Source organism: Staurois parvus, unplaced genomic scaffold (genome assembly GCF_062004578.1).
Source record: "Staurois parvus isolate SC_StPar_1 unplaced genomic scaffold, SC_StPar_1.0 ptg001065l, whole genome shotgun sequence".
NCBI lineage: Eukaryota > Metazoa > Chordata > Amphibia > Anura > Ranidae > Staurois > Staurois parvus.
In genome coordinates this window covers 1,472,968-1,486,213 of record NW_028318861.1, presented here as the reverse complement: position 1 = coordinate 1,486,213, position 13,246 = coordinate 1,472,968, and the positions used below count along the sequence as shown (strand labels likewise).

Below are 13,246 nucleotides of genomic sequence, written 5' to 3'. Positions count from 1 at the left end.
CTCTCCCCCCATGGTCCAGCAGAGGATCAGTGGGTCAGGTGAGTATATCTTTGGTGTCTTCTCCCTTAGAACAAAGCAAGCATTTAACCTGTGCAGTGCAGGCACAGCCTTACTGCATGGGCAAAAAAAAAAAAAAATCCCCATATTTCAGCTTTAAGAGTGTACCTGCCAGGTGAAAAATCTAGAGGCTACTGCCACTGCAGTTCTGCACCCAAAAAAAATCAAGTTGTCTTGCTGCCTGGGACTCAATACTTTGATTCACTGTCAAGAAGAAGCATGCAGCTACTGAAGTCAGAGAGGATTCAGAACTTCTGAACATCTATGAAAACTATGATTTTCGCAGGCAGAGAAAAAAAAATAATAGGTTGCATATTTTCTGGGCACAGGATTTCATTACAGTGAACCTTTCCATTTCCAAAGCATCCAAGTTATGAAGGTTCTACTAAATTAGCAGTTTCAAGCGCACTCCTCCTTTCTGCAAAATGTGTGATCTGAGCACACTAAATTGTGCAGTTAAGTAGATTTAAAGGATATGTTCACCTTCAGGAACACGTTACAAGTTGCATCCTAAAAACGGGTGGAACATGTAACATCTTCCTGCTCCTGCAGCCGCTCACTGATCCCCTCTCTCCCTGTGACAGCAGTACGAGGAGAAGTTCCCCGTACCGGCTGTCACCGTTTGTAAATAGCACGGCCGTGTGGGCCTCCAACGCGCTACTCATTCACAGAATTCTGTGAATGGGAAAACTACAAGCACCAACATCCTGTGCGGCTGTCTGCTTGTAGTTCTCAACGATCTACCCTGGGTGCTCTTGAGCGCTCTGGAGTTCATTGATTTTTCTGGTCAGAGTGAAACTGCCAATTGCTGGTGCAATGCTTTCCAGGCTGCTAAAAAATAAATAGTAAATTCACATTTTATCTGCAAAAAGATGTGTATTTATTTTTTTTTTTTTAAAAAAAGGTGATTATACATAGACCAGTGACACAAGACTTTTACAGGAAGGTCTTGGAGGGGCTCAGACTGACAGCCTTGCTTTATCTCCTTTCTATAGCATAAGACGACAATGACCAACCAGGGTCTTGGGAGCCAAAGTGGAGCAGTGTTTTCATTAAATATACCCCAGTGAATAGTTCATATTTGGCAATGCTTGCTCTGTAAGCATTGGTAAAAGAAAGGGTTACTTTTTGTGACCTTGTTTTAAACATAAAATAGCAAAATTATAAATTTGTGTCAAGCAGAGAAATCTCAGTGCAGACATGGGCTATTAATTAGCTCCATATTGTGGCATGTCTTATAATAGTTAGGCAACTACTTACTAAGCAATGTGACTTTTTATCAATGTTTTTACAGTGGGCCTACAAGTGTTTTTTTCATGATTTTTTTCTCTAAAAATATAATTTGTATATTTTGCCACTGTAGACAATGAAAGTCTACAATCCGTATATAAAATATGGTACATAATGTGAATTACAGCAAAATAACTGAAGCAAAATATTTTAATAACAAGCCAGCTCACTGGTGGTTACCCCTGTAAGTAGGCATTCCAGGTAACTGAAGTTTTGTTATGTGCTATAACCCTCCCCTAATGAGCTATACTATACCAGTGACACTGAATTTAGATAAATTTCCCCATGCTGAACAGTAAAGCCATAAATAAAAAAAAAAAGGAAATACGCTGTACTTACTGGGTAGTCTTTCTGTAGAGATGGAAGAACTGGTTCAGGTAGAGCTACAAAAAGAGAAACATTTTACTCAACTTGACAGCTTTTAATACAGTTATACATGAAATCATTTCTCCAGCGTGAAAATGTGCATTGAGGGATAGAAAAATACTTTCTTACAGTCATGCTCCATCATATGGCACATGGCTTGCACACAGGTATCTCCATTATCATACAGGATTCATATAGTGTCAGTTTGTCTAATGCTTTACAAAATAAAAGGGAGGCCATACAATACAACACAAGACAAGAGGGTTGGGAGGGCCCCCTTGGAAAGTGAATGTTTCAAGCATTATAACACTGTCAATTGAAAGGGTTACTTTTTGTAAATTTTTACAAATACATAGCACCCCATCTGTGGAAGAAAACACTGTTATGGTGTCCATCAAGCTTCTAAATTCATGAGACCAGAGATAGTCATTCTGATCTGAACATGTTTATTAAACATGCTCTGATGCCATTAATTCCAGTGCAGAGCCCACATCCCTGCACGGATCATAATGCCACGAAACAGCAGTCCACTACTAGAGTGTAGGGGAGCAGTAGTGACTGGCAGCTGCTGGGGAGGAAAGGATTGGGCACGTGAAACAGCTTATTGTGGTCCTCTAGACCTAAATAAGCAGCCCACTCAGAAGGAGCATTTTTCATTGCCCAGAGATGGGTTTAAAAAGGCCCTAGAGTTTGTCCGAAAACACTGAAACAGTTTCATAAAGCTACTGAAGAAGTCAAAAGCACTAATGAATAAGTTCAAAATCAGCAATTAAAAAAAAAAAAAAAAAAAAAAGTACTAATTGTATAACACACACGTTGTATTTGAGGATTAATGTCATTATTGAACAACAGTGCTCTCGGTCAATCCAAAATGTTAATAAACCTCTAACTTGTATATTTAAGAAAGTAAAAGTGAGGTCTGGGCTTTCTTAGAAGAACATCTATGTGTGCACAATTATTAGGCAACTATTAGTGTGCAAAATTATTATGCGACTAAATGAAAAATTTCCCATCTCACTTGTTTATTTTCATCTATTAAAGTGAGAATAATAAACAAAACTCAAAATTTACAAATAAACATTTCTTATATTTAAAAAAAAAAAAAATCAGTGACCAAACAGTTACCCTTTTTTTCAATACCATTCATAAGCCTTCCATTCATGAAGTCTGTCAGTTTCTTGATCTGCTGACGATCAACTTTTTTTGGTCACTCATCTCATCAATCCATAAAACCTCTGAAAATATCTGTCTTCAGATATCTCTTGGCCTAGTCTCGATGTTTCAACTCATGTGTCTTGCTCAGTGGTGGTCGGGTTTCAGCCTTCCTTACCTTGGCCATAGCTGAGCACTGAACAGCTTGTACTTTGGGCACTCCAGGTAGGTTTCAGTTCTGCAATATGACAGCACTGGAGGATAATGGGTTCCTGGTAGTTTCAAATTTGATTCTTCACAAAATCTTTGGCAGTTAATTTGCATCTTTTTTTTTCCAACACGTTTCTTGCGACCATGTTTGCAACAAAATATTTGATGGTTCTGTGATCATGCTCCAATATCTTAGTAATATCAAGAGTGCTGCATCCCTCTGAAAGACTTTTTACAAAGTTTGACTTAACCCTCCCTCGTTACACAAATACACATCACCTGATATGCTTAAATCCAATAAACATTCAAGTTTATACAGCTTGGAGTTGGACAATATGATTTGATCAACATACCCATTTGCCTAATAATTGTGCACACAGTGTTTATATATATTTAACACACACACAATAGGGAAACACTACATGATCTGCAGGTATGAAAGTGATGGCATGTTTTGTGTTGAAAGTGGAAGTGATGTAACATTCTTTTGCTTCTGCTGTGTGATGAGACACCTAGTTAACAGGTGGAAAGCCTCAATTTTGTCATTCACTGCATGCGCTGTTAGTAATACAAAGTCATGTCAGAGCTTACTCTGTTTCAAAGAGGGCAAATTGTTGGTGCCCTGTGAATGAAGTTGCCAATTTATGTGCGGTGTCGCGAAGTACACTATTAAACGTTACAACAGCATACAGTCATGGCCAAAAATATTGGCACCCCCGTATTTCTGTCAGATAAGGCACCACTTCACCCAGAAAACCGTTGCAATTACAAATGTTTAGGCATTCTCATGTTTATTTCTTTTGTTTGTATTGGTATGACACAAAAAAGTCAAGAAACAAAATGTCAAATCTGACAAACATTCTATGCAAAACTCCAAAAACGGACTGGACAAAATTATTGACACCCTCAATTTAATATTAGATTGCAAGCTCCCTGGAGCAGGGCCTCCTAAACCTCTTGTATTGAACTGTATTGTTGCTGTATTGTCTCCCTTTATATTATAAAGCATTGAGCAAACTGTTGACGCTATATATAAATCCTGTATAATAATAATAGTAATAATAATAAATACACCCCTTGGAGAAAATGACTGAAATCAAATTTCTTCCTGTAACCATCATTGAGTTTCTTACACCTGTCTATTGGAATTTTGGACCACTCTAGTTTTGCCAACTGCTCCAGGTCTCTCAGATTGGAAGGGTTCTTTTCCCATCTGCTGTTTTGCGATCTCTCCACAGGTGCTCTATGGGATTGAGATCTGGACTCCTTGCTGACCAGTTCAGTACTCTTCGGAGCTTTATCTGAAACCATTTCTGCGTGCTTTTTGACATGTGCTTTGGGTCATTGTCCTGCTGTAGGACCCATGACCTCTGACAGAGACCCAACTTTCTGACACTGGGCCCTACATTGCACCACAAAATTCTTTGGTAGTCTTCAGATTTCATAATGCCATTCACACGGTCAGTACCTGAAGCAGCAAAGCAACCCCAAAACATCAGTGAACCTCCACCATGTTTGACTGCAGGGACTGTATTCTTTTCTTTAAAAGGCCTCATTTCTTTTTCTGAAAACAGTAGGATGATGGGCTTTACTAAAAAGCTGTAATTTCGTTTTGCCTGTCCACAGCACATTCTCCCAAAAGGAGTTTGGCTTCCTCAGGAAAGTTTTGGCAAACTCCAATCTGGCTTTTTGTTTCTGTGTCAGCAGTGGGTCTCCTACCAAAGCATCCGTTTTCATTCAGATGGCAATGCAGTTGTACCATGTGCCTGAAGGTCAGCTTGAATTTGTCTGGAAGTTGAAGGAGGTTCTTTAGCCACCATTCGAACAATCCTTTGTTGCAATTTTTGATCAATTTTTCTCTTTCTTCCACATCCAGGGAGATTAGCTCCAGTGCCATAAGCTTTAAACTTCTTGACAATGTTGCGCACAGTGGACACAGGAATATTAAGATCTGTGAAGATAGACTTGTAACCTTGAGATTGTCCATGCTTTTCCACAATTTTTTTCTCAAATCTTCAGACAATTCTTTGCTGCTCTCTCTCTTCTTTGGTCAACTGACCAAGAAAGACAAAGTGTGTCAGATTGTGACCCGGAATAAGAAAACAATTGCTAATATATATACACACACATTGCCAAAAAGTATTAGGACACCCCACCAAATCATTGGATTCAGGTGTTCCAATCACCTCCATGGCCACAGGTGTATAAAATCAAGCACGCAGGCATGCAGACTACTTCTACAAACATTTGAGAAAGAATGTGTCGCTCTCAGGAGCTCAGTGAATTCAAGCGTGGTACCGTGATAGGTTGCCACCTGTGCAATAAGTCCATCCATGACATCTCCTTACTACTAAATGAACTGTTAGTGGTATTATAACAAAGTGGAAGCAAGTGGGAATAACAGCAACTCAGCCACAAAGTGGTAGGCCATGTAAAATGATAGAATGGGGTCAGTGCACAGAAGTCGCCAATTGTCTGCAGAGTCAATAGCTAAAGATCTCCAAACTTCATGTGGCCTTCAGATTAGCACAACAGTATGTAGAGAGCTTCATGGAATGGGTTTTCATGACCGAGCAGCTGTATTCAAGCCTTACATCACCAAATGCAATGGTGTAAAGCACGTCACCACTGGACTCTAGAGTAGAGGAGACACACTTCTAAACCTTGTGAACAGCCTTCCCAGAAAAGTTGAAGCCATTATAGTTGGGTGGGCTAACTCAATATTGAACCCTACGGACTAAGACTGGGATGCCATTAAAGTTCATGTGCGTGTAAAGGCATGCGTCCCAATACTTTTGGAGATATATATATCTATCTATATATATATAAATAATGCAGGATACACAGAAGACATGTAAAACAATTTTGCTGTAGTAGGGCCAACAATGCTCACCACCCTGTGAACACCCCTAGTGCTCCCAATACAGGCATTTCTAGAAGCAATCCTGTTTTAATCTACAAGAGACCAAACTGTGGTCCATCTTCCAGTAGAACAAGAAAAACACCAAGATCCCAAATGTCTTTGAGAGGTCCACTCAAAGCCCAGACTTCAATCTAGCATAGAACCTGTGGAAACTGTTACCAACAGTTCCCACTGACAACAGGCAAAAAAACTGTACAATGTAGTTGTGCAGATCTGGTAGGGACTTATTAGAAAAGTCTAGCAGCTATAACTAAAACCTAAAAATGCAGATGTAAATAAAATGTTCCTTTGGTAAACATTTTATCGCTCTGTAAAAATATTTTGAGCCTTCAAACAGTTAAATTAATTTCAATTCTTGGTTGTAAAATACAAATTGTGGAATAGGCCAACGTGGGTGCATGCATATGCAAAGCACTCTAGGTAATTCACCAGTTTGGCTCTGAAGCAATGTTTTAATTTTTTGCACATATGTAAAAATCTGCATTTTTGGTCATAAAACCAAAAGATACATTTAGAAAAGCAGAGACCCTGAAGAATAAAGAACTAGCAGTAGCAAGTTATGTTGCATTATCAAATTTTTTAGGAAAAAATATCAAATGAGTTTATAGGCAAACAAGCACATAAATATAATACCTAATTTTTCAGTAGAATATAAAAGATGTGTTTACGTCAAGTGGAGACCAAACATGCCATGTCTTAAAATTATGTACGCCTGTTGATAGTATAAAAACTATGGTACACAAATATCTCCATAGATGACACTTTAAAAGCCTTTATTGCTGATCGGTTAAGAGATAACTCTGGGCTAGGGTGCTAGAATAATTGCTCTCACCCTACATTTGCAGTGATACCTCACGTGTGGTTGTGGTATTCATATATGTGCACCAAGAGAAACAGGACAGCCCGGCGATCATGTGGGGGGGGTTGTTGCGGAGAATAACACTGCCCACAATGTAAAAAGTGATGACTTACTTTACAGCCAGAAGCTGGTTGAACAAAATGAGCACAAGCTCATGGCTGCAATTGCAGCCATGAAGTTGTACCTGAACCTTCACTGATAACTAAAACTACCCCTTTACTACTAATGTACATCCAAGTTGCAGTGCTTAAAAATTAATTGTTGGCAATATTTGCTTTTGGGGGAATTCAAGGACTCTGGTGGTGAGTTGTCTTCTTTCCAAGTACAGTTGTGTCCAAAATTATTCAACCCCCACTGAAATTGAGTGTTTTGGCCAGTTTGACATTGCTTTTGATCATTCAGTCATCTTGCTTACATTTACATTAAAGAGGCACTTGTAGGTCAGACAAATATAACATAACAGTTATAATGAAATAACCACAAATGTCTTTTCTGTGCTCACAGCATTATCAGTTTTATTCAACCCCCAAGTGACATTCAATCTTAGTACTTAGTACAGCATCCTTTTACAGTTATAACAGCTTTTAAACGTGAAGCATAGCTTGACACAAGTGTCTTGCAGCGATCTACGGGTATCTTCGCCCATTCTTCATGGGCAAAGGCCTCCAGTTCAGTCACATTCTTAGGCTTGCGCACTGCAACTGCTTTCTTTAAGTCCCACCAGAGGTTCTCAATCGGATTTAAGTCTGGTGACTGCGATGGCCACTCCAAAATGTTCCAGCCTTTCCTCTGCAACCATGCTCTAGTGGACTTGGAGGTATGCTTGGGATCATTGTCCTGTTGAAAGGTCCAACGTCTCCCAAGCCTCAGGTGTGTGACGGACTGCATCACGTTTCCATCCAATATCTCCTGGTACTGAAGAGAATTCATGGTACCTTGCACACGCTGAAGCTTCCCTGTACCTGCAGAAGCAAAACAGCCCCAAAGCATGATTGACCCTCCACCATGCTTCACAGTAGGCAAGGTGTTCTTTTCATCATAGGCCTTGTTCTTCCTCCTCCAAACATAGCGTTGATCCATGGGCCCAAACAGTTCTAATTTTGTTTCATCAGTCCACAGAACACTATCCCACAACTTTTGTGGTTTGTCCACATGGCTTTTGGCATACTGCAGTCGACTCTTCTTATTCTTTGGAGACAGCAAGGGGGTACGCCTGGGAGTTCTGGCACGGAGGCCTTCATTACGCAGTGTGCGTCTTATTGTCTGGGCTGAAACTTCTGTACCCACATCTGACAAATCTTTTCTCAGTTCCTCAGCAGTCACACGGGGACTTCTCTCCACTCTACGCTTCAGGTAGCGCACAGCAGTCGAAGTCAGCATCTTCTTTCTGCCACGACCAGGTAGCGTTTCAACAGTGCCCTTTGCCTTGAATTTGCGAATGATGCTTCCTAAGGTGTCTCTTGGTATGTTTAACATCTTTGCAATCTTCTTATAGCCATTGCCCTTCCTGTGAAGAGAAATCACCTCTTCTCTTGTCTTCCTGGACCATTCTCTTGCCTTCACCATGTTTGTAACCACACCAGTAAATGTCTAGAAGGAGCTGAGTATCACAGTCATTTTAAAGCTGCCTAATTGGTGCTTATTATGCTTGATTGCTGCTCGGTGACATCCACAGGTGTTTTCAATACCTGATGGAAAGCACCTGTATGAACCTCTGTTCTTCAGAGTGGTAGTCTTTAAGGGGTTGAATAATTGTGGCAATGAAGAAACCACATAAGAACCATTTACTACTGTATTACATAAACAATTGATGTCATTTTAGTTGCATTTGGGTAGTTACAACGTCCTTGTAGGATTTGATTCTGAATACAATTCCAAATGTACACTATAGTCCCTAAACCCCTTTACAGCATTGGGGGTTGAATAATTTTGGACACAACTGTATACACACCTGCAGCAGACACTCCCAATTTGATTTTTCATTTATTCAACACTATGGTATGGAGAAAGCAACATCCAAAGCTCTAATCTGTGCTGGGACAGAGCCAGAACTATGGCAGGGACAGGTCAATAACAGAGCCCTCAATAGATATAAAGAAAACTGTAAAACAAGAGAAATACAAGGGCTGCAAATTCTGACCTCTTCCTGTAAACGCTAGCCATCTCGGACCTCAACACATGGAGCCACTAACGCAGATGAAGCACGCTGCAAATGAAGCCAAAGTAAAGTCAGGATTCCTGATCTGTAGACTTAGGACAGTGACTCAATAGACACTGGAGTTAGACAGCCAGAGTGACAGGCAGGGGGCTGAGGAAGATCAGCAACGTTTCCATCTGGAAGCCAGGGGTGATATATTTTTCCAGGCATCATCTACAACAAAACTAAAAAGTTTTCTCTGGACTGCCACTTATAGGCTTGGTGGACACGGGTGATCTTCACTGTAGCAATCATTGCCCCCACGGGTGATCACTAGTGGATTACTACACATTCAGTTAAATGAATGATGAATGAGTGATCAATCATTACATTTGGAGAATTGTGCTACTATTAGTGATTATTGCTATATGCTAAAATCCATTGTTCCCTGTGTGCTGCCATCTTTAGTAATTAATCATAGGCAATGATCACCAGAACACAAATCACCCACGTGTGCCTAGTCTTAAAGCGGAAGGAAAAAAAATAAGTAAAAAAAAAAAAAAAAAAAAATTAAAAAATTTTGCCAGCAGGCAGGGTCTTTAGGTAAATATGTACTCACAGTACAGTGGAGCCAAGTACCGAAATAGTGTTACTCCAGCTTGTATGCTTAGGAGTTACAATGACAGTGCCCGCTCAATGGGCAAAGTAAGAAGACCCATAAGAGGAAGATAACAGGGCACCCATGGGGATGCAGTGGATGCGGGGAGCTAGGAAGTCAGTGCTGGAGGAGCACACACTCAGATGTAAGCGTTTCATAATGTGCAAGTATGCAAGTGAGAATACTGGCTGTCCCACCACCCTCAACTACTGCTTTATTGTTTTCTCAGGCTATAAATGGTTCTTACCACTGCAACTACTACAATGCTCTGTGCATTATCCGGACCTATGCAACAAAGACATTCAGGCCTGTAAGTTCTAAAAATGTACAAAGTTTATTGTAATATAGAAAACAATAAAATGATACAGTTTGCACACCTATATCTCCTTTCAAATGAGATTTTAATTTTGACAGATACTGAACAATCACAATCCAGGATTTCAATATGATGCAAGAGGTAACTCAGGACTCTGCAGAGATGTCTTCCCCCTCATTTTAGCCCACTCCCTGTTCATCTTTCCACAAAGCCCTTTTGCCTCCTGTGTATGGCTAATCATGCAAACAGTGCCTTTCTTCACTAATGATGACTGTTCTGTTGCAGAGTCAGTTAACAGCTGTGAGTAACAGTCAGGCCCACAGGGAGAAAAGGATCAGACTCAGCCCACACAAGATCCAGCCAACACACTCTTCACTTCCCAGACAAAGCTCTGCACAGAGTAAGATCACCTGCTGTGCACATTTATCTACAAAAACGCCATGAAATAAGATGAGCTACTTACTTTGTAAATAGTGCAAAACCATTAAAACAAGACTATAGCTGCTCAGGGTTCCACGGCTGGCATCATTTATGCCATGGTGACTGGCCCACCTCTTAACAACCAGAACTAAAGGTCGAACGCGGCTCTCTACTGCAAAATCAGAGGGAGAGAGGCTGATTAGCTTCACTTACTGTTACCACTGTTATCAATACATTTCAGAAGATATGTTGAGAAGACTTGTGCTTCAGTACATTCACTTGTCTGTGCATGTGCAGCTGCTTTACAATGGAACAAAAGGCAGACTAGTCTGCAACCTTACAAGAACACAGTATTTTAGAGGCTCAGGACATTGAAGCCTCGACATTTAGGGGCTCCTAAGCAATGGAGACTACAGGGTCATTATTTGAAAATGGCTGAGCACCTAAGCTTTAGTTATTTTAAAATGTGACACCAGGGGCGGACAACTCATGGGGCCCCTGGGCAATAGGGGATCATGGGGCCCCTGTGTCCTTACCCAAACTCAAAAAAGCCTATGAAAAAAGGTACCAGGGGCATGTCATGGGGCCCCCTACTGAACCCGGGCCCTCGGGCAGTGCCCGAGTTTCCAAATGGTCAGTCTGCCCCTGTGTGACACGATGCAATTAGGTCATCCTTAGGGCTCAATAGATATTTGTATCAAATGCTTTCAATAGAATGCATGCAGCTTTGTTCGAACGAAAAAAAAATGCAGAATTCAACAATAAGGAGGTAAAATTCAGCTTCTGAACTGTCATGTGTACTGCACCAATAAAGTCATTGGGATTTTGCTGACCTGTGTTTGATGCGTGTTCCAAATTGGAACATGAGCAATAGCTCATGTTGATGGGCGTTTCTTTCATGCAATTCCAATTTGCACAAAAAACACCCATCAACATGAGCTCTTGCTCATTTTTATGAAGAGGAAGATTGTACTTACTTTGTGCATAGGTTCGGAGAAGGAATGTGTTTCTGATTCCCACAACATTGTTTACATTCAAGTCAAACTCCACACCACTAGCAAAAACAAAAACCACAAGTAAATGATGACGCTAAAAGAAGCAATTTTACAGCATGACACGGATTTGTAGCTAAAGGTTCATGTGTACATTAAATCAATGATTAAAAGATAGCACTGCTAAATAATAAAAAAAAACAAAAAAAAAAAAAACACACAGACACACAGTCTTGTTCAGTGACTTGGGCAGCTGTACATTGTGGCAAAAATTATCCTGTCCATTGTGTTTGGCAGGCAGTACTGCCCACTAAATGCAACCTATGCAAACAAATAGGGCTGCACCTCAGCTGCATGCAATGTGCCTGGTTTCAATGAGGGCATGCAGACTTTTAGAGTTAAAACAGTCAGTGAGGAGGCAACAAAATACTTCCCTACCTCCTGTCAAATGCCCTCTGAAAAGGGGTCTACGCAAATTGCTCTTCAGAGGGCTAAAGCAAGAATAAATGAGCCCTAGATGTCTGAAGTTAATACAGGTCTGCTGTGATGGCAAGCCTTGAATAAAATCAGCCTCTTTAATACACGGTTTGACAATTTGTCAGTACATTTTGTTAATACTCATAAGGCTAAATTCACACAGCTAATACACAAGGATAAGGGTCTTTATTTTCCAAGTGTCGGTTTTTAGCCAAGTCCAACTAAATTTGAAAAAACTACAGTTGCACGGCTGAAATAAAGAACTTTACCTTTGTGTAAAGTTCCATGCATCACATCCAATATATAGCAAATAAAAGCAGCAGTCAGGAAAATGTTTAAAGAGTACTCATAACTGGTTTTGTGCACGTATCTGTATAATTAGGGCTCATTCAGATGAGTGCCGAGACCTGTACTGTGTGCTGAGCTGCTTTTTGCTGCATCTGCATCCACATCAGAGTTGTGTGCAGGCAGCCCACTAAAGTGGATGCAGATGCAGCAGCTGCACGATCACAGTCACATGTCAAAATTTGACATTTGGGCAGGAGCTGAACGGATACAAATGCAGACACTGACATGTTTTAGTTCAATCTTATTTTATTAAATCTGAGATGTGAAGAACAGAGATTAGTGGTACATATTACTTTGATACTTGGCACAAGAATGGTTTCAGCAGTCTGAAAGACTTCACTCAGTATAGATCAACATTAAGTATATATCCCCAAAGCCCATATTAATAGCAAATGTACCAATAACATATGGTATAGGGGGACAGAACTACTATCATGTAACAAGGAATTAAAAAGTGTGGTAAGAAACACATCCGACTTTTAACTGTCCCGTATGTGTCATCTTGGAGAAAAGATGAAGTCAAAAGGTAAAGAGATGACTATGTAAGGTAATTGGGGTTGCTATGGAAAAAAGCAGCGTAAAAAGTAAGCAAGGATAAGATCAAAGAAACTCCATCATGGCTGAGGGTTATTAAGGGTCCAGTCTTCCTTGGTCCAGACCACTAACATTATTTTACATGTAACCATTTGTGCAGATGCTGTGTCTACATCCACTTCTATGGGCTGCCTGCACGCAGCTACACGGTGGATGAAGATGCAGAAAAAAGTGGCTTGGCATGCAGGGGGGAGCCACCTAGCCTCTTTTATTTAACATTACTTAAAATGGAACCTAAAGTTACCAACTGTCAGTCTTCCGACACAATCAGATGGTGGCAGACAGTATGTGAGGTCAGGCAGTACACAGACAGTTATAATTTCAGACTGAATATTCATGCTACATTAGCACAATAGTGACTGTTCCATTCTAATAACATACTAAATAATTATACCGCTACTTGATTTTTTTACATGAAATTTTTAAATCCTGTAGTCCGACAAGGAA

The 13,246-nt window shown here is 40.3% G+C and overlaps 1 protein-coding gene across 1 annotated transcript in view; it reads right to left on the bottom strand.

The window, feature by feature from the left end:
- The window catches only part of TENT2 (terminal nucleotidyltransferase 2), a 60,939-nt gene that overhangs the window by 15,796 nt on the left and 31,897 nt on the right, over positions 1 to 13,246 (bottom strand). The window contains exons 8-10 of the mRNA XM_089658371.1: positions 11,366 to 11,442; positions 10,432 to 10,560; positions 1,687 to 1,730 (exon numbers count right to left, since the gene is read on the bottom strand). Of these exons, the coding sequence (XP_089514497.1) occupies positions 1,687 to 1,730; positions 10,432 to 10,560; positions 11,366 to 11,442 (250 nt within the window). The remainder of the gene's footprint in view (positions 1 to 1,686; positions 1,731 to 10,431; positions 10,561 to 11,365; positions 11,443 to 13,246) is intronic.